This window comes from Gossypium hirsutum, chromosome D11 (genome assembly GCF_007990345.1).
Source record: "Gossypium hirsutum isolate 1008001.06 chromosome D11, Gossypium_hirsutum_v2.1, whole genome shotgun sequence".
NCBI classification, from domain to species: domain Eukaryota; kingdom Viridiplantae; phylum Streptophyta; class Magnoliopsida; order Malvales; family Malvaceae; genus Gossypium; species Gossypium hirsutum.
Genome location: NC_053447.1, coordinates 27,286,096 through 27,312,332, shown reverse-complemented (window position 1 = coordinate 27,312,332; position 26,237 = coordinate 27,286,096). Strand labels below are relative to the sequence as shown.

The window sequence follows — 26,237 nt, the reverse complement described above, 5'->3', positions numbered from 1 at the left end:
CAACAATATTTTGATAAAAATAAGAAAAATCACAATATTTATATAAAATTTAATTAATGATTGAGAGGGTAAGAATCAGCGGCCTATATAGTATTTATCCTTCTCATAAAAGGAGGTAGGCAAGGAAAGATAATATAATATAATATATGGATGGATAAAGAACATAATTCAAAATGCATTATCTACTGATGATTTATATCTGGCCCCTATGTTTTACCGTTATTATTGGTTTAGGAAATAATGAAAGAGGGATCTATGGCTCTAAACCTAAAAACGGACAGAATTCAAGTTACTATTGTTGTAGCTTCCTCTCTACCGTTGTAAAAGCTGCCTGTAAACCACATAAATTCAGAAGAATACAAGTTTTACAATTGGCAAAGTTAACCATTTGGGGTTTTTCACATGTACCTGTTTTTTCTATAGGTTGACAAATTTACATCGACTCAAATCTTATTATTCAGAAGCTCTATGTAAAATTAAATCATACACCCTGTAAACAATTGGTGTAATAGCTAAAATGTTTGGAAAGCTACACATGTCCTACTGATCACATTCCTCTCCCAAATTTCCCCATAGCTAGGCTGCATATCAATTGCAACCTTTCTAACAATCTTACCATCAATGCTTTGCTTAGAGTTCTGAGTGGTCAGTTTATTTTGATCATGTTAGATCCCTTCCCTCTCTTACTGTGTGATCGACTGCATTTGATGATCTCTTACTCCAGCCCTGATATTGATATTGATGATGTCTTTTCTTCTCCCGCCTACTTTTTCTATCTTTTCTTCCATCTCTTTTCAGCTTTAGCGTCTTCTACTATGGTTGGCATATCTAAATAAAGACAAGTGGAATTCGGGAGGGAAAAAAACATATATATCAAAAATGCATTCTTATTTCTTAGTCAAGCAAAAGGATTTATGGTAAAATCAAATAAATTCCCATTGCCTGTTATTTGATGGTTCATATCATAGGCTTACCTGGGAAACCCATGTTTTTAGCATCCATCATTTCCTGCAGCTGGTATTCTCCTTTGGATTCATATTCATCTACAGTTTTCTCCTTTTTGATGCAAAGTTTTGACTTGGCATTTGCAAATAGCCACGTGGCGTTCATCTGCTTGTTGATCATCCTTGCTGCGTAGTAGGGGATCCTGACACGTTTCGTATGCTCTGACTTTATGCGGCTGTTGATGAACATTAAGCAGTCCATCAAGCTCTCTTTGGCCAATCCTTTCATGTCATAGGCTTGTGACCTTCTCCACAAGCTTTTACTGTGGGGACTCACTGTACCTGATAAGCACAAAGCTCTAGTTGTGTCATTAATGGCTGCTGCTGGGTTTTTCAGTAGCAGATAACACTGTGCTCTGTTACTGTAAAGAACGATTCTCTCTTTTCTAAAGTTTAATGGACACAATTCCAAGGCCTTGGAATAAATCTTGCAAGCTTTCTCAATTTTACCAGTCCAAAACTTTTGGTTGCCTTGTTTTTTCAACTTCCCTACAAGTACTTGTCTCTCTTTCATGTCTTGTTCAGACATCAGTTTGTCTCTTTTGATGTTCTCAACTCTCAATTCCCATAATTCTTCTAATGCTTTCTCAGCTTCCTGGCTCTTCAGCTTCAAAAACCCAAATTTGATTTTGTAGTAATCTTGCAACAATGTCTGACTTATTGTTTCCCCCACCATTTTGCTTTCTCCAAGGCTTCTAAGTTCAACTAAATCAACAAGAGACGATGCTGCAATGTCAATAACACCATATCTTGTCTCTGGGTCTTTGAGAAGCAACAAAAGACAATCAATGGCCATGTTTTGCCAGTCATCTGAAGATCTTGAAACATTGCAAATGCTCTCCATTACTTGTCTTGAATTTGCTACATTTTCCCTTCCTGTTTTTGAGGAACAAAGAGTTCTAAGTAATCCGATCCCTGCAGGAGATGTGAGGTTGACTAGTCCACCCCACATTCCACACAAATTGTTCAAAAACTCAGTGTTGCAGATCAGGTTGAGACATCTCTCTTTGCTTGCAAAGCAATTCAGCAGATAAAGTGACCAACACTGAAGCTGACTGGCCCATTCCTCAGCTTTCCTTGACTGCAACTCCAACTCTCCAACTCCTCTTGTAAGCAAATCACAATGGTATTTGGGTCTCTTCCTAGCTTTTATTCCAACAAACTCTTTGTACACTACTTCAAGGCAATTGCTAGCTATCTCCATTGCCAGACTTATGACCTCCACTTCATGTACAACAACAGCTTCAAAGGTTTTTTCATGGCTTGCCAAGTGACCCAGTGCTCTAACTGCAACTCTTTGTTCAACCCAACTCATCTTACCTCTCAAAAGCTCCATTAATGGCAAAACCACACCTGATTTAACAGCTTTTTCTGCAAATTGAGGATTGTCCATTGTATATGAACCAATAATATGAGCAGCATAGTAGGGGATGTAAATGTTCTGACCTCTAAGAAGCCAGTTTTGATCAATGATGCCTCTATGGATCAGTTTGGCCATGCATTCAAATATACCAAGTGCAGGAAACTCTGGATCATCAGGTTGTGTCATGGAAATGTTCCACAGCCCACTCAAGACCAACACGTGTTCTTGATCATCTCTGAGAGGCATCTCTTTGAAGCACTGGCTGAGTTTTGCTCTTCTTACAGAATGTTCTGGCTCATTCATGGTGCAGAAGAAACAATTCAGCTTGCTGCATGGTGGCTCTGAGTGCATCTTGGGTGGTGAAGAGATGAGTTTCAGGGTCGAATGGATTGATTGATTGATTGATAAGCCACAAAAAAGCTGCGCCACAATCAGTTTCTTGGAGCTCTCGGGTGGATGAAAAAAAGTAAAACAACTCGGGCAACTAGGCTGCTAATAAGACTACTCATATAAAGGACAGCAAAAAGTAGAGACACAGAGAACCCATAAAGAGAGGTTAAGCAATATTTTATCTGTGGAACACTACCAATGGTTCGTGATTGTCTGAAATTTAAAATTGCAAGTTTCATTGATTAAGACATGTATCCTTTTAAATATGTATATATTCAATCAATGATGTATGTGCTTTGAGTTAGTGTCTTAGTTTTACATCAGAAGAGCAAAGAAATGGTCTTTAAAAAAGAAATCTGTAAGGCAATTAAAAGGGTGATAAGGCTCAGAATTGGATGCTGGCTATAAATTCAATTCATTTCATATTCTTATGGCTAGTGATCTGGTAAGAACAAAAGTTGATGCATTCACCTAAAATGGAGGTTGGAAATGATTCAATCAAAGAGTTAAGAAGGCAGCTATCAACAATATAGACAATGGACCACACTCTTCTACCTAGCTTCTGGATAATACAAACACACTCTTAACTTTGAAACGAAGCATTCAAATTTCAAACTGTTTTTTTATTTCATTTTTTATTAAAATAGTTTCAGTTGCAAAAGCATACAAACTGAGTAATCATTTCTACATCTCATTCTCTTTAGAACAAAGTAATCAAATGTACTTCTTTTCATAAAAAACTGTTGAAGCTGGCCTGCATGCAGACAAGAAGCAGAGAAGCTGCCCAAGCCATGCAGTTGTAGCTGAAGTTCATGTTGCTGATTTATTTTGTTACTTCAAGTGTTTGTTTTGCTACTTAGTTGAAAATGAACTAAAGGTGAGTTTGGATGGGCGGTGCGTTTATCTGCGGTTAGTGTAAAAACAGTGGTAGCGATGAGATTAGATACTGTAGCGACACTGTAGCGTGAGACAAAAAGTAAGCTAAACGCACCGCACCGCACCCAATCGCCCATCCAAACCCATACTAAGTTGATATTGTTTTGATGTAATTAGGTGCTGATAGATTGATAAATCAGCATAGCTATGTGTGCAAGTTATGTTTAACTAGTTTCAAAACTACTTAGTGGTAGTAGGTAGTTGTTTAGGTGACATTTGCTTGTTTTGACCAGTTTATTGACTGGTATATGTATTGGCATTATGCCTCAATTCAAAGTTAATGAAAATTATTCAGAATTCTTCTTCATTTTTCTGGTTTTACGAAAGCAATTTGCTCAAAGGTCTCAGCTGATTTTCTAATTTGCTCAGCAAGACATCGAGCCTTCAAGCTCAAGTTTCTGTCAAACTTCATTCTTTTGTTTTCTTAGTTCCAACAAAAACAAAGGAGCTTTTTTTAGTTTTGTTTTTTCATCTCACAAATTTCTGCAAGCAAGTACAACTGGACTGGTCTCAAGAAAATGCGGCTTCCATATGCAACATGTTACCAATATGAAAACCCATGATTGTTATTTACTTCTTTGGTTTTTTATGTTGATGCTATTATATGCAACTTGTGACTATACATTGGAATGCATGGCATGATTAGCTCTAAAGACTTTATAGTTTAATATATTAATGAATGTGACTAAAAGAACTAATATGAATCTTTCCCAGGATGATGTTTAAGGATTATAATTGATATTTGGGGAGTTTAGTTCATATCTTGACATGTGTCGATATTGAATAAAAAGATGCATGCTTAGCGTTGGTTTCCAGGCAGGCTTTAGCGTGGAAGCGAAAGCCAAACTTGAGTGAAAAAAGCTTTGTTAGAAAGGGAAAAGATTTTCACTTGGACATCAAAAGTTGTGAAATACATGTAGTATTTGAGAAATTTGCAATGACACTTTTTATTTTGATATTTTACAAGCACCTGTAATTAAACCCTAACCCCGTGTTTAGTATTTTACATCAGTGTTGGTGTTAAATCATATGTATTAGCCAATAAATGTGGGATAGAGTGGGAAGGCACATTCTACCTTCAAGGCAAAATTTAAGTTCGAATTTTGGAGATTATATTATTAGGAGGGGCAATTATGAATTTTAAATATGGACGGTAAAACGAACATAAATGATAAAAAAAATATGTATTATGTCTAAATTAGTTATTTAGTGTATTAATATAAGAAAAAAATTTTAATTATTACATTAATATTAAATTAATTTGTGATGAACCTAAAAAATAACTAGTATAAATTTAAATATGAAATTATAAGGAGGACTAACCACTAATAAAAAAATAAGACTTCAGAATAAAATTTTTTTAATCTTTCCTTTATTCAAAATGACCTAATGAGGTTAGATTATTATTAACTCATGTATTAAGACAATACTCTTACAAAAATAGTATAAATTTTAAAATAATAAATGAAGAGGAGTTTGTTCTATGAAAATATTATATGTATCACTTAAAATATAAATATTATTTATAAATGTATTATCTTTCTTATAGAAGTTTAAAAAAAAAATTAATTTGTTTTGGTAAACCATACTCAAGATCACTTAATTATTAGATAGTGCTTGAAAAGTGATTTAATAGTTGGACTTGGGTGAAAATGCTTATAATTACACAATGTCGGCATGTCTGGGTAACCATCATATTGGTGAATACTAGCAAATTGGGTGTAATTAAAGCATCCCAATTGCACTTTTTAATTCTTAAAAAAAGGGTGAGAATTGAAATAATTAGAGAGGTAACAACTTACAAATTCAATTTTTTTTTTAAAAATATTATTTTTATACAAATTATATTATAAACATGATACAAGCGTTTGAGATAGTTATGGTGAAAAAAGTCTTATATTATAAATCCTAAAAAAATTTATATTATAAAAACTTAAATATAAAATTGGTAACTGAATTTATCCACTTCTTCCAGATTGGTACTTTAAGGTTTTTTATGTCCCAATTGATACTAAACTAAATGAAGCGAAATCGACTGAAGGATTGTACTACAAATATTAATGAGATGAATTGGATCAATATTCATACTTTACTTTTTTTTGTATTGTATATAATGTATACGAAAAATAGAAATAAAAATAGAAATAAAAATATATAAATATAAAAATATATACAACTTTTTTTCGTCAAAGTTTGAGACAGGTGATAGAATAAGACTAACACGTGACATTAATGACATAATCATAATCCAAAAAATATTAAAAATCAATAAAAATATTTTAAAAATAAAAAAATTATAAATAAAAATATATAATTTAAAAAATCTTTAAAATAAAAAATCTTAAAAATACTATAATTATTAAAAATAAAAAATGAAATATACATATATTAAAATTTAAAAATTACAAAAATAAAATAAGTATCTTTATCATCTCAACTCAACAAAAGTCTTTTTCACGTTTCTCTCAATAAAATAACATCATTTGGGATCAACCCTTTGTTAAACATTTCTTCAAACAGTTCTCAACCTAAACCCTTCGTCTAAATTCACTGATTTACAATATCTGTTGAAAAAAAGTATTGAAACTGACAATTGAAGCATTCAAACCTCTCCTTTCAATTTCATCAAACACCATTTGGACATCTTTAATTAGATCTTCTCGACACAATTTATTCATCAAAATATTAAAACTATACATGTTGGGTGGGAACCCATATTCCAAAATCTCCATATAAAATCCTAAACTCACAATCAGAGAACTTATCTTCATCATTCTATCAAGCAAATATTGACAACCCCGAAATGGTACTCTAAGTTTATGATTCCTTACCAATCCAAAGCATTGAATAGCATCAGAAAAAAAAAAACCCAAATCTATATACGCAATCATTAAGGAATCAAAAACAAAATTACATTGATGGGTACCTTTGGTTTCGAGAACCAAAGCCCAAACCGAAGAAGCCGAGCCTTTCCCTTTGCGAGAGACTACAAAGTTGAGAAGAAATCGTGCTTGAGGGAACATATTATGGGCAATAAGGAAATGAGACATGGCGGAATAAGAATGAAACGTGTGGCGAAACATGGGTTAGGAAGAAATGAAGTTCAAAAAGGAGAAGAGAGAGACCGTTGATAGTGAGTGAGGTTTGAAGACGATGAGGTTGACGACATGAGAGGGAGTAAGGGAAGGAAGAAGTTTACTGAGAGAAACGTGAAGAGGCTTTATCGGAGAAATGCTAATTGTGTGAAAGAGGGTGGTGAGAATGGTGTCATGGTGGTGAGGCAATGGTGGAGAGTACCAGACAGAGGGAGAGTGAGATATGGTGGCAACGCAATGGCAGAGTTTATCGGGAGAAACGTGAAAAGGGTTTATTTTTTAAAAAATATTTTTATTAATTTTTAACATATTTTTAAATTATGACATTATCATCATGATATCATTTATGTCACCTGTCATAATCTTATTCTATTTTTTATCCTGAATTTAACGACGTTACAAAAAATACTAATTTAATTGAACAAAATAAATTTGGGTATAAAGGGGAAACAAAAAATGCATGTTAGCAAGACTAATTTGCATATGGACATTCTTGAGTTCTTCTTTGTCTCTCATTGTTTTTTTCTTTTCTTGATTCCATCTGTTCTTCATTGTTACTTCAATTGATTTCTGCTTGCTTGTTAATGACTGCATTGTCTCTTGATTGGAGAAGTCTTTTTGATTCTTCTGGGGGTTAGTCACTTTTTTTCCCTCCTCAGATCTGTGATAGGGAGGTTCTGGTAAAGTCGCCTGCAAAGGTTTTTGATGAAGGCATTCAACAGTGGAAGTACTCATTGGTTGGTCAATTTATTGAGGATGTTCTCAATTTTGGTGCTATGCAGAAGATCATCAACACTATTTGGTATAAGTATGGTGAGATTTTTGTTCATATTGCTGGGAATAGTTTGTATATTTTTCAATTTTCTTCTTCTGAGGCATGTAGTTGGGTTTTTAAACATGGACCTTGGCATATTCAGAATAAACCTCTTATTCTCCGTCGATGGGAGTCGAATCTTAAGAAATTAGAGTTCAGTCTTGATTATATGCCTGTCTGTATTCATCTTTCGGGTATTCCTCTTGAGCTTTACACTCGTTCTGGGCTTAGTTATATTACGAGCGCTATTGGAAATCCTTTGTACATGGATAGAATAATTGTTGACCGTACGCGCCTTTCTTATGCAAAGCTTTGCATTGAGGTCTCTACTACGGTGGTTATTCCTCGTTTTGTCAATGTTGAGTTGTTGGATGGTTTAATTGTGTCCATTGTTGTTTCTGTGACTTGGCTTCTAGCTCATTGTATAGATTGTTATTCCTTTGATTATTCTGTAAAGGTTTGTCCTAAAAAGGCTTCCATTCTTGCCAAAGTATGGAACCCTAAGCAATCTGGTTTTATAGGTGCAACTGTTGTCATTACTAAGCCAGATAAAAGTTGTATTACTTCCTTTGTTTAGTCTGGCATTGAAATAGGAAAGTTGTACTTGTTTCTTCTTCTCCCCCAAAGAAACATGTGCAATTTGCAAGTTCTAGTAATAGATTTGAAATTCTTAATGATGATCTACCTGAGCTGCCTTGTGATGATGGTGGTATTCTAGATTTTGATATTGGTGTTGTGGGTAGTGATGTTGGTGAAGTTCCAGTTGTTGCTAAAGTTGGTGTTTCTACTTCTTCGGTTATTGTTTGAGGTTTAGGGGTTGATGTTGCTACTTCTGTTGTTGAGCCTGCGATTGCCAATGATGTTGATTATATTAGACACCCTTGAAAAGTTGCAAAGGGGGTAGGTATTTTGGTTAAGTCTTTAAAGGGTAAAAAGAAAAGTTTGTTGAAAAAAGGAAAGAAACTTGTGGCAAGCTCTGTTTCTGTTAGAGGTAAATCATTTTCCCTTTCTCAATGACTATTGGTTTTTGGAATGTTAGGGGAATCAATAGTCTCAATAAGCTTAGACATGTTCTTAATAGGGTGAATAAGCTTAAATCGAATGTTGTGTGTTTCCTTGAAACTAAAATTAAGGTGGATAAGTCTCATCATGTTATACAACAACTTAGTGCTCAATGGTTTGTGTTTTGCAACTATGATGCTATTGTTAATGGTCAAATTTGGGTGCTTTGCAAATCTGGTATAGTTTTATTCCTTTGAGTTTTACTGATCAATGTATTACTGGTAGGGTCAATTACTTTGGTAACTCTTTCTTTCTATCAGTTGTTTATGCTTCAAATTATGCTTCTATTCGGCGTCAGCTTTGGTCTTATCTTGTTGAGGTTAGTCAAGTGGTTGGGGAGCTTGGGTGGATTACAGGAGGTGACTTCAATGTCACCCTTTCTCCTTTTGAAAATTCAAGCTTCAATGGTACTCAAGGTAGTTTTTCTGACATGAGGGAATTTCAAAATTTTGTTAATAGCCTTGATGTTGTGGGTTTAGGGTATGTTGGACCTTTTTATACCTGATCAAATCTTCACCAACTTAATTTCATTACCAAGAAGCTTGACAGGTCCTTTTTCTCAAGAAGAATTCTTAGCGCTTGGGGTTTCGGATCATTGCTTCTCTATTGCTTGGTTTGAAAAGTCTTTGTCTAAGCCCCCAAAGCCTTATATTTTTTTTTAATTTATGGATTCAGCATGAGGATTTTCTTTCTGTTGTTGTAGAGTTTTGGCAGGTTCCAATTTAGGGTGACCCCATGAGGTGCCTTTGTCTCAAATTGAAAAGGCTTAAGAATAGGCTAAGTGACTTTAATAAGGTTCATTTTGGTGCTATTTCTAGGAAAGTTCAGCATAAAAGAGCTGAGTTTGAATCACAATAGCTTCTCAGTCTTTTAGTTGACTGTCCTGTTGAGGTCCATCAAAAGGTTAAGGCTCTTTTAATTGAACTAAGGGTGGTTCAGGAGGCAGAGGCTAGCTTTTATAAACAAAAAGCTAGGATCTAGTGGCTCACTGAGGGTGACCAAAGTACTAGGTTTTTTTCATGTAGTAGTCACTATTAGGCAAAACAAGTTACCATTCGGCCTTTGCAAGATGCTACAGGTAACCAACTTACTTCCTTTGCTCAACACTCTAGTCAATTCATTTCATCATATTATCACATAACATATTCTATTCAGTTCAATTTAAGGTGAATTCCATAATTATTTTTCAATTTGCAATTCATCGTATTCAATTTAATCCTCCCACTCACATTTTTGTACCGAATTGTAAAAAATTAAAATTTCAATTAAATATAATTACAATTATAGTTCTAAATACATAAAAATTTAACTCAAACATACCGCATGAACTTACTTGGTCAAGATAGCAAACAAACAACTCTCTAAGGATTAATCAACAATTTTTGTCTTTTTCCTGATTTTCTTCAATTTGGTCCAATTTCTAATCTATTCAATAATTCTATTCAATTTATCAATTCCAAACATCTTATATCACCCTATTATAAGTATATATTAATTTAATTTTATTATTTGAATACCCCTAAACTTTTGATTTCATTCAATTTAGTCCTTAAAATCGAAACAAGTATAACTTTCACAATTGAGCTTCATTATTCAATTTGATTTCAATTATATCCTTCTAAAACCCTTTAAAGCTTGAATTTACAGAAATATCATGGGAATTTCATCAAATTTTCATTTTAGTCCCTATATGCAAATTTGACAAAATTTACTTTATCAAATAGTCCTTAAACATTTCATATCTTCCAAATCTACCAATTTCTATCAAAAACATCTAAGATTCATCAATGGCAAGTTTTAAAATCTTTAATAGTTTTAAAATCGGAGATATAGGTTAGCTAGACCTAGTCGCAACGATCTCAAAAACATAAAAATTACGAGAAACGAATTAAAATCAGCTTGCCAATTTGAAGGACAAGCTTGGCCGAAAGCTAGGTTTTCTCTCCAATGGAGAAATGGTGGAAAAGGTTAAAGATAATGAAATAAAAATCATTCATTTTATTATTATTTTTAGGGTTAAATATAAAATTGGTACCTGAACCTGTCCACATCTCCCAGATTGATACTTATGGTTTTTTGTCCCAGATTGGTACCCGAACTTTTTTTCTGTCAACTAGTTTGATACTTTTTTTTAACACCATTTAGTCTGGGACAACGACACATGTCAGTAGTGACATCATGATGATGTCCTTTTTTCCTTTTTTTTTCTATTTTTTACCCTTCCACTTTTCCTTTCACATTTCTTCTAGTCCCCTTTTACTTTCCTTATTCTCTTTCCCATTTTTTTCTCTTTTTCTTACCTCATTGCCACTGTCGTTGTCGTTGTTGATATGAACCGCCATTCTCCAGCATGAGCAACCGCTCTCAAACTTTCATCCATGTTAGGAGGATAAGATCGTACAATCAGACTTTCTAGTATTATTTTGGGAGCTTTTCCCTTTTTCAGTTTTTGGACTGTTCCTGGAGGAACTCATGGGGCTGAGCATCGGTTGGAATGAATAGGTTTTAAACAAATATATTTTTTATTTTATAAATTTGGGTTAGTTCCTAACAAAGGAAATTTCTGAACTAAAGCTCTAAATTTCACATATTGGACTAAGTGTTTTATAAAGAAATTTTTTTTCTTTTGTTGCAAATTTGCTTCAGTATGTAATAAAGAAAATTTCAAATTTTGGGGTTGGGTCCAGCACATGCATTCCATAACTATGGATTTAAGTTATTCTCTAATTCCTTTATTGATTTTTCGATCCAGCCTTTGAAAACAAAGAAGAAAAAAATACTAAAAAATTAGCTATGAATTTAAGCTTGAAAAAAACTCAAACTAGTTCACTATTTCATCCATGTCATGAGGATAAGACTTCCTGGCATTATTTTGGGGAGCTTTTCCCTTCCTTTTTTTGGACTGTTGATGGAGGAACTCATGGGGTTGAGCATCGATTGGAAAGGATGGGTTTTTAACAAAGATATTTTTTATTTTACAGATTTGGGTTAGTTTCTAACAAAGGAAATTTCTGAACTAAAACTCTAAATTTTGCATATTAGACTAAGTGTTTTACAAAGAAAAATTTTTCTTTTGTTGCAAATTTGCTTCAATGTTTAATAAAGAAAATTTCAAATTTTGGGGTTGGGTCCAGCACATGCAACTGTGGATCTAAACTCTTCTCTAATTCCTTCATCTATTTTTCGATTCAGCCTTTGAAAACAAAGAAGAAGAAAAACCCCAAAAATTAGCTATGAATTTAAGCTTGAAAAAAACTAAAATCAGTTTATTAAAATTTTCTCACCTTTTCTCTCTGTTGTATCTTTATTTTCTTTCTCTTTCTCGTGTAAGATTAAACAAATTGAAGAAACAGGCTAAAGAATGAACACAAAAAATAGTTGATGATGGATTTTCAATGGAGGAAAAAAATGATGGTGTCATCGTTGGTCGGAGAACTTATCGGAGGAGGTTAGATAGTGGCCTAGAAATGGTGTAGATGTAGGACGGCTACGATAGAAAAAAAAAGAAAAAAGAAAGAGGGAAAAAGAAAAAGAAAAGGATATACAAAAGCTGTAACACCCCTAACCTGCATCTGTCGCTAGAATAGGGTTACAGAGCATTACCGAAAATTTTAACTTTAAACATAAAATTTCAACCATTTTATAAATCATGGCATAATTCAATCAAACTCATGCATAACGTCTTTTGTTCAAGCCCTCAAAGCTTTAGAAACACTTTAGAAACGATTCGGGACTACATTGGAAACATTTTGAACTTCATGGAAAAAGATAGAAATTTTCACACTGTAGGGGTCACACGGCGGTGTGGCCAAGCCATGTGACTCAAACAGCTGAGACATACGCTCGTGTCTCAGGCCATGTGGACATTCGAAGTAGGGGCACATAGCCGTGTCCCACCTCGTGTCCGTGCCCGTGTAACTCTCTGACTTGGGTCATACGGCCAAGCCACACGCCCGTGTGCCAGGCCATGTAACTCTCGAAATGGCCTCACATGCCGGTGTGCTAGGCTGTGTGCTAGGTTATGTAACTGCTTGACTTGCAACCCCTTAAAACCTATAGGGGACACACGGTCGTGTCGTATGGCCGTGTGTCACACAAGGCTAAGACACACACCGGTTTCTTAGGTTGTGTGGACAAGAAATAGGCCATTTTCAGGCCATTTCTTTCAACCAAACCATGCTTACACCTACAAGCGATTTACACATAATTTCAAGCTACAAAATATGCTTAAAACATGCATAATAAAGTTAGTTCAATATGGTATTTATCCATACAACCAATATGCAAAAAGGCACCTCAATCATATAGCATCAAATCTACCTAAACATAAACATAATTTTAGCCATTCATCAACCAAACTTTTGTAACCTAATTCCATACCAAATCTTACCACAACGGCCACATACCAAAAGAGTAATTCAAAACATAACTTCACTTGACCATTTCAACACCAACCATTAAAGAATTAAAATGCCAAAAGTTCATCAACCAAAACACCATATTTACAAGCCAAACATAATGACCATTTCATCAAACACAATTCACCTATACATGCCATTATAAACATGACTCAAAAACAACAAAATCTATTGATATAGCCACTAGATAGTGTGATAGGTCTTCGACGAGCTTTCAAACTGATCGAGCTTCTGATAATCTACAAAACATGGAAAAGAAACACAACGTAAGCATATAATGCTTAGTAAGTTCGTAAATCATGAACAATGCTTACCATTTCAATGCATAAGCTTAAACATAAACATGAATCAATCCAATATAGCTTGACACAAGCCTAAGCATCATCAACAACACAAGTTAGTCATTAAACACATAAGTTAAGAATATCATCACATAACTTGACACATAACTTAACAATATCATCACATGGTAAGATAATTTCCATGAACATAATACATATGAATTCATGCTTCTCATGACATGGCTATATACAATTTGATCATCAATATATCATACATTTCCATAATTTCATAATGAAATCAATTGGAACCCTTGCCGGTTCATCCCTTTTCATGCTAGTTAAACCATTTAGAATAATATCGGATACACAGAAAGCTCACACATAATGTGCTAACACATGGTCAAAACCATTCATTTCCTTTTCCTTTACGTAAACGCTCCTACGAGACATATTTGGGCCTGCTCACACAAGCTGACGGTCAGAACGTAGCTACACGCTGCTGCTCACACAAGCTAACGAGTATCCGTAATAAATTTCGGAACTCAACCGTCGGTAGGAAGTTCAGGACCAACACCCGAAACATGGTAACCCTAATGACATGTCATTTGTATTCTATACATTCCTAAGGTTCAAACAGGGCTCAATAGTCGTCGTATCATCGTTAGATTTTCTTTCGTGAAATGGTATGACAAATCATATAATAGCATTTAAATCAAATACATTAAAACATTATTTAAACATATGAACTTACCTCGACCACAAAACAATGAAATAAGATCGACTAGTCCAACACTTTATCTTTCCCTCGATCCAAATCCGTACGAGGCTTAACTTGATCTAAATAATCAAATTTAATCCATTCAATAATCATTCTATTCAATTTAATCCAAAAATCATATTTTTGCAAAATTACACTTTTTCCCCTATTGTTTTGATTTCTTTACAATTTAGTCCTTAAGCTCGTCGGATTCAATATAGGTCCAAATCAACTCATACAATTCATTATCTCAAATTTTCACCATGAATATTTTACTTTTTTCAATTAAATCCCTATTTGACATTTTTAACAAAAATCACTTTATAAAAATTGTTTATTTATCAACAAGGATTTATTTTCTCCATAAAGCATCAAAAACCACATGAATACTTTCATGGAAAAACCCTAACCTTTAAAAAATGCAAATTAGTCCCTGGGCTAGCTAGATGCTACAACGACTTTAAAAAACAAAGAAATAATTAAAAACGGGATGAAAAATGCTTACATGCAAAAGGAAGAGATGACTGAATGCTTCAAAGCCCCAAATGTTCTTTCTTTTTCTTCAATTTCGATGGTATTACCCAAGGTTGAAGATGATACATCTTTTACTATATTTTATTTTAAGTTATTTATTAAATTACAAGTTTAACCTTATTAATTAACCTTTGAATTCACATGTTTAATATCCATAATTATCCACTCATAATAAAAATGGTATAATTACCACATAAGTCCCTTAACTATTTAATATCATAGCCCTTTAGTACCTTTAGATTGTAAAATTTAAAATTTTCACCCTTTGCAATTTAGTCCTTTTTACCAAATTAGGCATGCAAATGATAAAATTTTTTAACAAAATTTTTATACAACCTTGCTAATATTTCGTAGACTCTAAAATGATGATAAAGTAAATATTTTCACATCAGATTTGTGGTCCTGAAACCATTGTTCCGATTTCACTAAAAGTGGACTATTACAAAAGTAGTCTACGTGGCGCCACGTGAGTGGCCAGCCTTGCCATGTCAGCAAATTCTTAACATCGTTGGGCTCAAGTACCAAACTAGTGGACAAAGAAAATTTTGAGTACCAATCTAGGACAAAAAAACCATGGGTACCAATCTAGGAGAACTGGACAAGTTCGTGTACTAATTTTATATTTAACCTTTAGTTTTATTACATATTAACCTTATTTTAATATAAATTAACATATTGTTTATTTTTCATCCATAAACCGTCCACTATACTTAGGTATGGCATAATTGCATTTTAAAACCATTCAATTATTCTTTTAGACCCATTTAGACTATCTAAACCAATAGTGATTAATTTTGACATATTTTATGATTTAGCCATTTTTCCTTAATTAACTATCTAAACATTAAAATTTTTGGACCAAATTTCAATACACCTATATAAGAACTCCATAAATGTTTTACGGGTTTGGTTTACAGAAACAAAGTCTAATATCTCATTTTTCAAAACCACTTGACTTTAGGGACAAACCATTTATACTTAATTATTTGTTCAATTAGCAAAACTTATCAAATTAAAATTTGATACAATACTATATTTGACTTGTAAATATTAAATAATAATATTTACGGACTCACTCATCAGATTTGTGGTCCCAAAACCACTATTATCGACACCATTAAAAAATGGGTCATTACATAAATTGTTTTCTCCCTCATTGGGTCTTCTATCTTGCTGTCACAACTAAGGCAAGCACCTTCAATATAACTGAATTATGGCTGCTCTCAAGGCCTCAGAAAACTCTTTCTTAATAGGAAGAAAAAGGGCATGGGAAAGAGAGAAAAGGAAGCTTAAATGGAGAGGAAAAGAAAAAAGAAAATGAAGAATGAATGGGCTACTTTGAAAGGAAAATAAGGTTGTTATTTATACTAGTTGGTGATGGATAAAAATAGCATTTTGGAGCCTTGAATTTCTCCTTCAAGTGGTCGGCCATGAATTGAGGAGAGAGAGGTTGATTGGTTTACTAAAATTAGCTTGAAAAGTGGAGGGGTTGGAATGGTAATAAAGAGAAGTTTAGGGGTTCTTTTCTAATTTTTGAAATCAGCTTACAATAGCTTATTTGGGAAACAACTTGGAATGGTTTGGACTACTCTCCTCTTTGTGGATCAGTCCTCTCTTAATTAGATATTTGGGCCCTTTCTCTACTTGAAGTTGTCCAAATTAATTGCCCTAATTTATAACTGGGTTAATTAAAATGTAGAGGTCCAAAATTAAATTTCTTGGGCGTCCATGGCTGTTGAATATCCAACTATCCTTGTGTGACAAATGCTTTTGAAAAATACTTCAGCAATTTGACCTTCTCAAGGTGCCTTCAAGGCTAATTTTGTCCCTATTTTGCAAAGCTACTCAAAATTGATAGAATTACGTAAATTTATTATCAAAATGAATAAAATTAAATATGTATCTTAAATCATGTCCAATTTAATTATTTTATACTGTGAGCACAAAATTCAATAGAAAACACTTGGAATTTACACGAATTAATATTTAGAAAACACTAAAAAAGTTTATATATTTTAGTGTTTCCAACTGCCTAATTAAATTGTCATCACAAATGACTTAAGCAAGTATAACTTCAATGGTGATTAGGAAACATTAAGTTATTCAACTTACTCGTGATTCGAAACCAATGTACCTAAGTTATGATTGCAAATCAACTAACTCGGCAAAAATTGTTCATGATCGTAAAGCAATGAACTTAAGCTGTGATCATAAATCATTTGGAGTTGCGATCATAAATCAGATAATTCAAGGAAGATTGTTCATGATCGTAAAACAATAAACTCTGGCTGTGATCATAAATCAGCGAGCCTTAATAATATCAACTGTGATCGTAAATCAGCGAGCTGTTAGGAGTTGCGATCATAAATAAGCTAACTCAGGGAAGATTGTTCATGATCGTAAATCAGCTAACTTAGAAAGATTTTTCATAATTGCAAATCAATGAACTTAGGTTGTGATCATAAATCAACGAGTCTTAATAATATCAATTGTGATCATGAATCAACGAGCTATTTAAAGTTGCTATCGTAAACCAGCTAACTCAGAAATATTATTCATGATCATAAATCAATTAACTTAGGATGTGATTGTAAATCAGTGAGACTTAATAATATTAGCTATGATCGTAAATCAATGAGCTGTTTGGAGTTGTGATCATAAATTAGCTAACTCAGAAAGATTATTTATAATTGTAAATAAATGAACTTAGGTTGTGATCGTAAATCAGCGAGTCTTAATAATATCAGTTGTGATCGTAAATTAATGAGCTGTTTGGAGTTACAATCATAAATCATCTAACTTAGAAAAGGTTATTCATGATCGTAAATCAGTAAGCCTTAATAATATCAGTCATGATTGTAAATTAGCGAGTTGTTTCACATGCTTCATTATTTCTTATTTCGACAAATTAAATAACATTTGCAAAAAAATGTATCTTTATTGAAAAAGAGAGTAGAATGTTCATACATAGTATTTTTTCAGATGGTGAGCATTCCATATACAAAGTAGAACATGACCATCCATTTTTGCTATTCTATACTATAAGCTCCATAATCTATTTTCTCAGACAATTTTGTAGGGCCCTTCCTAATTGGGAGTCATTTTTCCTTTTTGCGATGTTGGGAAACTGGCTTCAGTATTTCTCAAGACTAGATCGTCCACTTCGAATTTGCTTATTTTTTACTCTAAAGTTGTAGTATCGAGCAACTTACTGAGCTCACGTAGCATTTCTGATTTTTGTTGTCTCTCTGATTTCATCAATAAAATCTAAATTAAGTATGATGGCTTCTTGATTGGCATTTTTGAAATGAGACGTCCTGTGGGATCGTAGCCCTATCTTTACAAGTTTTACAGCTTCTGCCCTATATACAAATAAGAGTGTTGTTTCCCAATTGATGTGTGAGGAGATATTCACAAGGCCCATATAATTCCTGGCAGCTCTTCTAACCAGATACCTTTAGCCTCATCAACATTTTTCTTAATAGCTGCTAAGATTTTCTTGTTCATTGCCTCTACTTGACTGTTCGTTTGGGGAATTTCACAGAGCTTTGAACGAGTGAAATCTGTAGGTCATTGCAGAAGCTCTTGAATTTCCCCTAGAATTGAGTTTCATTGTCTGTTATAATCAAACGTGGGATGTTGAACCTATAAACAATGGATTTCCAAACAAAAGATTTCATTTGCCTCTCTATTATTGTAGCTAAAGCTTCAGCTTCTATCTACTTAGTAACATAATCCGCAACGACAACTATGAATTTCTTCTGAGTTGTGGCCATTAAAAATAGACCCAAGATATTTATTCCCAAATTGCAATTGGCTAGGACCAGATATCATTTGAAGATGCTCAACTAGTGATCGCTGCACTAGAGCATGTTTCTGGTAGAAATTACAAGTGCGAACCATGTCAAGAGTATCTTTTTGTATGGTTGGCCAATGATATCCCTGCTTGAGAACCTACTGTTCTAACAATCTCCCTCCAAGTGATCGCCACATATTCCCTCATGTATCTCCCTCATGACATATTCAACTTTAGTGGGAGTGAGGCATCTCAAAAGTGGTCGGGAGTAACCCTTTTTATAAAGTATACCTCTATCATGATATATCTAAAGGTGATAGATCGAACATTTTTAATTTAGTGAAAGTTAAATAACTTCTATATATTAGGATGCATTGAATGCAAATAACAACATCATACCTTGCAGCTTCATGTTGCACTTTGGCCAACTTTTTTTTGTTCAGCTACTGGCTTTCCCCTTGCAAGGCTTGTATTATAGGGGTCATTCATATTTGTTCTTGATTTATATCAAACTCTTGTTGACTATCATAGCTTGGGGTGGCTCTATGTTCTAACAAAATTGTAACAGCCCGTTTTTTAGTAATGTCGAAAATAGTGGTTTCGGGGCCACCAAATTCGACTAGTAAATTCGTAAATATTATATTTAATATTTACGAGTAAAATATGGTTTTTAAAAGGTTTTTATATGATAATTTATGTTATATAAACGATTTATTAAGTTTAAGTGGTTTGACCCTAAGGTTCAATGGTTTTAGAAAATGAGGTATCGGGACTTCATTTCTATAAACTGAGTCGTAAATATTTTTATAAATATTTACGGAGTGTCATTAAGGTGGTATTAAAGTTTTGTTGAAAAATTGTAACGTTTCAATAGTTAATTACGATAAAAGGACCAAATTGAAAAAGGTGAAAAACTTATTAATTAATACATTTAGGTGATTAGATGGTTTAATTAATAAAAGAGGAAGGTCTTAAGTGATAATTAAGCCACAAATAATGAGTGGGATGACATAATGGTTGAAAATGAATTAAATAATATAAATTCAATGGTAATTTTGTAATTAAAGTGAAATTAAAACAAATTAAAGTGAAATTAAAACACTTTAATTTATTTCTTCTTATTCACTCCACCGAACACCATAGCTATGGAGGGGGTTTCGGTTTTGGCTTATTTCCTTTACATGTGAGTATAATCAATCCCATTTCTTGTAATTTTTATGTTTTTGAGATCGTTCAACTAGGTTCAACTAGTCCATACCTTTGATTTTGAAACTGTTAAAGATTTTGGATGTTTCTATTGATGAATCTTGTGATATTTGATGTCAAATGATGAATTTGAAATATTAGTTGGTATTTAAAAGTTCTTTGTTAAGTCATTTGTGATGAATTTATCGATTAAGGACTAAATTGTTAAATTAATAAAATTACAAGGATTTGATGTGAAATTTTCATAAATATAGGCTGTATTGGGAGCTAGGAACCTTTTTCAAATCTCAATTTTGGGTAAAAATGGTTAATTTGCATGTTTTGGGCTTAAGGACTAAATTGAATAAAAGCAAAACTTTAGGGGTAATTTTGTAAAAATGACCAAATTTCATGAAATGAATTTTTTTTATTGTCTAAATTAATATATTAAATGAAATTATTAATTTAGATCAAGATCAGGTGGAAAATCAAGAAAAATGGAAAATTACCAAAATGCCCCTAAATATTTGTATTGCTATAATTTAGCCAGATAAGTTCATATGAACTTTATTTTGTATAATTTTAATTAAATTTAATGTTAATATGTTATTATATTGTGATTAAATCAATATATGCATGTTAGTATGCAATTTATTGTGTTATGAAACGAAGTAAATCCAAAGACGTACGACGATTACCGAGTCCCATTTGAACCTTAGGAATTCGTAGGATACAAATGACATGTCATTAGGGTTACTGATTCTGAGCTTGAAATAGCTTACTGATATTCATCTCGCATGAGCTTACCGTTTACAGCTCATAAGAGCATACATGTACAGGAATTAATAGATTACAATTCATTACAACTCGTGTGTGATACTGAAGTATCCAACGATATTCTAAATGGTTCAACGGGCAATGTTCTGTTACGAGACGATATGAGTTCGATACGAACTAATACAGGTATATACATGAAATTCATGGAAATGATGGTACATGATATATTGATATGCATCATGACATGTACATATATGAATATCTTTGATATGTTGATTCATGGAAATTATGTAAGTTGAGACGAGTAATAAACTCAAGTATGACATGTTGAGATAATAAGGTTATCGATGTTGAATTTATATGAAATATGTTCAAGTATACTAACAAGTGTTGTTGTTTGATGCTTAAGCAAGTGCCAAGCTGTCAGTTGAATGGTAATATGTTTAATTATAAGTTGCATTGAAATGGTAAGTGCTCAAATGAAAATATGCTTGAGCTCATGAAAGAGTGGTAAGGTTTAAAGTTATTTAAAATCTTACTATGCTAGGGATGATATGCATAAGTGATGTTGTGGATTTATTCACCTTGTGAGTTGTTGAATATAGCTTCATAAATCCTGTGGTATCAATATTGGATTATCCTTGATATGTATAAATTTCATATTTGAAATGTATTGATATGATTAAAGTTTATACGAGCTTACCAAGCATTCATTGCTCACGTAGTTGTTTTCCTTTACTTTTTAGATTATCGGAAGCTCGATTGGGTTAGAAGCTTGTCGGAGCTATAGCACAATATCCATCGGTTCTATCAATACTTTTGGATGTTTTGATTTTAGTTATAATGGCATGTATAGGTTATTTTGGCTAAATGTTGGCTTATATGTGTTTTGTTGAGATAAGCCACTTATTTGGCTTGTGTTTTGGTATTTTGGTATGTGCATAATTTTCCTTATAATGTTGATGTATGGAATGGTTTGTGGTTGAATGATGAAAGGTAAAATAGTAGTTGAATATGCATATGAGGTATGTTTTATAACTTCGTGTGATTTGGTACTATGCTCTAGTAAGTGTATATGTATTTGATGCTATTGAATAAGTGGTACAATTGGTACCAAATGGTAAGTTTTGGTAAATGATTTACACGTTGTGTATTAATGCAATTATACATCAAAGTTGGTTGATTTCTTGGTTACATGAATTACATGGTTAAACATGTTTATAATTGTCATTTGAGGTGCTTAAGGGCATATTGGTTGTATATGAATATACTATATGTTTAAGACTTGATTTTTACTTGTTTTGGATGTCATAATATGGCTTGTTTATATGTACAATGTTAACTGTAGGTACATGCCTTGTTGGGTGAGAAAAATGACTTATAAAATAGCTTATTTTCGTTCACATGGACAGAGACATGGGCGTGTCTCTCTGCCGTGTGTGACACACGGCCAGGTGAAACGGTCTTGTGTCCTCTGTATCTTTTAAAGAGTGCAAGTCAGTATACTCACACGGCCCAGCACACGGGCGTGTAGCTTGGCCATGTGGCACAAGTCAGAGAGTTACACGGGCACGAACACGGACTAGGACACAGCCATGTGTCCTAATTCGAATGTCCACACGGCCTGAGACATGGGCGTGTCTCTTGACCATGTGAGTCACACGGTCTGGCCACACGGCCATGTGACCCATGCAGTGTTAAAAATTTTAAATGTTTTCGAAATTTTTTTGAGTTCTTGATTTAGTCCCGATTTGTTTCTAATGCACAATTTGGGCCTCGATGGCTTATATAAGGGACAATATATATTATTTTTATTGGTTTTTGACATGAATATGTTTGCATTTTCAATCTGTTTGATTTGTAAACTCCGGTAATGCTTCGTAACCCTGTTACAGCGATGGATTCGGGTTAGGGGTGTTACAAAAATCTTTCCTCTTTACTCAATAGCTATAGAGGACACTAACTTAGATAAAATGTCAGCTTTGGTGTGCTTTGTCCTAGATAACTATCAGATTTTTGCCTTATCAAATTAAGTGAGCAGTTAGGAAACTATGGCATGGTACTTCTTTAGAATATGTTATTTTACTTCATATTGTCCATTCACTTGCTTCAATACCAACAAAGAATCAATGTATATTACCAACTCCTTCGCCCCAAATTGTCTAGCTAATTGTAGCCTAGAAATTAATGTTTCGTACTTTGTAGCATTGTTAGATGCCTAGAAACCGAACGAGAGTTTATATTGCCATTCATTATCATCAGGGTCTATAAGGGGAACGTTCGTTCCTTATCCCATTTTCGCTATTGAGCCATCCACAAAAATCGTCTAGCATTTTGGCTTCACAGCTGGGCTAGTTTGTCCTTGTGATGAGCTAACTACAACATCTTGTATAATCAACAGAAAAAAATTAGAACCAAATCTATATTTGTAATGAAATGTCATGAGACAAAGTGAGTATTTGTCAAATAAAATTTTAATAACCAATGTTACATACTATTATATCATATATGTGAGTAGTAGTGTTTCAAATTAAAGAGTTACCTGTAGGGTCTGACGATCTATCAAAAGAACACTCTACCATGAAGTCGGTTAAGATTTGAGCTTTGATTGTTGTTATCGGGGCATACTCTATTCCAAATTTTGCTAGCTCAATTCCCCACTTGATCATTCATCTAGAAATATCTACTCTAAATAATATGTCTTTGATGGGTTGGTTTGTCATGACTGTCATAAGATGGGCTTGAAAATATGGTCACAACTTGCAAGTTGCCACTACTAAAACAAAAATGAGCTTATCTATCTTTGAATATCTTTGTTCTCCATTCTACAACACTTTGGTAACATAACATACAAAAAACTAGCGAACCCCTTCTGTCCTGATCAAGATTGCTGCAACTATTTCTTTAGATGTTGCCAAATAAAGAGAAAGAGTCTCCCCCACTCGCGGCAACATCATAAGTGGTGTAGACATTAAGTACGACTTAAGTTGTTCAAAAGCAGCTTGACATTCCTCTGTCCAATTGAAGAAAGTCCTCAATACTTTGAAGAAAGGAAAACATTTATATGTAATTCTAGAGACGAACTTATACAATGCGACCAGCTTCCTTGTTAAACGCTGAATATCTTTGATAGTCTTCAGGGGAGGCATATATAGAATAGCTCAAATCTTCTCAGGGTTCGCCTTTATACCTCTTTGTAAAACCATGAAGCCCAAAAATTTGTCTACTCTTACCCCAAAGGTACACTTCTGCATATTTAACTTCATGTTATAGGCTTGCAAAACAATGAAAGCTTTAGATAAATCCTTAATATTCCTCTTCAAAGTAGTACTCTTTACTAACATATTATCTACATAAACCTCAATACTGCGACTAATCCATTCCTTAAAACTCTTATTAATTAGTCGTCGATATGTTGCTCCTACATTCTTCAACCCAAAAGGCATAACCCAATAGTAGAAAAAACCCTCTTTTATAACAAATGTCGTCTTATCCTGGTCCTTCAGAGCTATGGAAATTTGATTATACCCTAAGAATGCATCCATGAAACTTGTGAACTTGTGGCCTGCCGAAGCATCCACTAACTTGTCGATTAAGGGTAAAGGAAAACTATATTTTATGCAAGCCTTATTAAGACTAGTAAAATCAATGCACATATCCATTTTTCATTAGCATTTTTCACCATAAAAACATTTAATACCTAGTCAGGGTATGCCACTTCCCTAATAAATCCCCCTGAAAGCAATTTACCCACTTCTTGTCTAATTACCTCCACAATCTGTGTAGCGAACCTTCTCATTTTCTACTTGACCGACTTGACCTCGGGGGACACATTCAACTAATGCACAATCATTTAAGGATCCACACCAAGCATGTCCACTTTTGACCAAGCAAAAATGTCTGAATTCTCCTTCAAACACTGTACTAAGTCCTGTTTTTCTTCCTCTACTAATGCTAATGAAATCCTTACCAACCTCTCCATGTCATCATAAAATAATTACAGGGTTTCTATGACATTTGTTGATCGTGGCTTGAGAACTCTTTCCTCGCTTCCAGCATCCAAACTATCCAATCTAAAACCTAACTAGCCACTTTTACCTATTGCGAACTCTGTCCTTATAACCCATGTTCGTAAGTCTGTTTAACTGACAACATATAACACTGTCTAGCTAACCGCTGGTTAGATTTCATGAAACCTATTCCCATCTTGGTAGGGAATTTGATCTTCATACAAAATGTGGCAATATCATTTTGGCCATCCTCATAATAGGACGCCCAAAAATGGCATTGTAAGCCATAAGATGGTCTACCACAAAGAATTGAACGCATTTTGTAGTAGTGTGCTCGCCATCCCCAAAGGTAACAGACAGAGTAATACGTCATTTCACCTCAACTAGATGGTTAGTAAAGCTATACAAAGGTCTTGCTTTCTTCAAATCCTGCTCTTTCAACCCTATCTTTTTATATGCATCCCGAATTAAAACCTCTACGGCACTAACACTATCAACCAAAATTTTTTTAACCTCAAATCTTGCAATGGTTGCTGTCATGACCATAGGGTCATCATGTCCTTCCTCATCACACACTGAATCCTCATCTTCCTCATTAAATTCCACCCTTCATTTCTCTTACTAACATAACCTTTCCGGTGAACTAACTAACATCACGCTCTTGAGATGGGCCTTTCTTTCCGTGTTAGAGGTCTCCCACTCTTCATTTGTACCAATTATGACATGTATTGTGCCTTTGACTTTCTGTTTACCTTTATCAGCACCTCACGAGCTTTGACCTGATGGTGAGGCCTCATGAGCTACAAAATCTTTTAACTCGTAATTTCTAACAGCCTCCTCTATAGCATCCTTCACATAGAAGAAATCTTCAAACTTGTGCCACTTCTCATTGTGGAAACTATATTTGTCTCTTGAGTTAGATCTCAACTGACTGGATCGCGTAGGTGGACTCGGAATAATTCCCAAACTTCTGACCTACTTAAGAATATAGGTATGTGAAGCATTTAAATGAGTGTAAGCTTCAAATTTTCGATGGGGAACATACCTTCTTGTGTGCTCGCCTTGAGGCCTCTAGAATGCTATTGGTGATTCATTCTGCGAGTATTTCCTCTGTTGTCTCTCACCTTTGACCCATAAACCCTAATATGAAGGACCTTGTTGTCCTCGCACATTCTAACGACCCCTCAACTGTCTATCATCCCTCTGAAAGGTGTTGCAAGCTTCTTTTTTAATTTCCTCTGCCTCAGCAAATTTATGTGCCCTTTCATATAAGTCTTCCAAACTCTGCAGTCTATTATCACTAAATGAATAATGCACATGCTCATTTTGAACTCCCATAATGAAGGCATCAATAGCTCATTGGTCCTCCAAATTCTTTGTGTTCAACATGGCTGCATGAAATCGTTTCACATAATCCTGAAAAGATTTTCCATCTCTTTGTTTTACTAATATTAAACCTATTAAAGTGTTTATTATCATTCTATGAGCATGGAACCTACCCAAAAACATATGATCCAATTGTGAAAAGCTTTGAATGAAACCATGTGGTAAAGATAAATACTAATCTTTTGCGCTTCCCCTAAGGGTCGTCGAGAAAGTCTTGCACTTCATTGCGTCTGAGGCCCCTAACACATTCATATAATTTTTATATTACATGAGATGTGCTTTGGGATCGTTTTTACCTTCAAACATCACTTTCGGTACTTTGAATTTAGATGGTAGATTCTTAGCTGCAATCTCTAGTGATAAATGATTATTAGAACAAAACAGCCAGTGAATGTCTTGTATACCAGGGTGCAATGCCTGAACACCTCT

At 33.9% G+C, this 26,237-nt stretch overlaps 1 protein-coding gene across 1 annotated transcript; it reads right to left on the bottom strand.

Annotated features, from left to right (window-relative positions):
* Window positions 1-318: 318 nt before the first annotated feature.
* Window positions 319-3,993, bottom strand: LOC121223052 (uncharacterized). The gene is made up of 2 exons (XM_041103981.1): window positions 975-3,993; window positions 319-828 (listed from the first exon to the last, which is right to left on the bottom strand). The coding sequence occupies exons 1-2, from the start codon at window positions 2,716-2,718 to the stop codon at window positions 773-775; spliced, it is 1,800 nt and encodes a 599-aa protein (XP_040959915.1). The 5' UTR covers window positions 2,719-3,993; the 3' UTR covers window positions 319-772.
* Window positions 3,994-26,237: the final 22,244 nt, after the last annotated feature.

Bases quoted from the DNA above. Each gene is read 5' to 3' on its own strand.
- LOC121223052 (XM_041103981.1), bottom strand. From the start codon at position 2,718: ATGCACTCAGAGCCACCATGCAGCAAGCTGAATTGTTTCTTCTGCACC. The intron at 829-974 runs GTAAGCCTATGA...GTCTTTATTTAG, and splicing joins TAAAAACATGGGTTTCCCAG to ATATGCCAACCATAGTAGAA.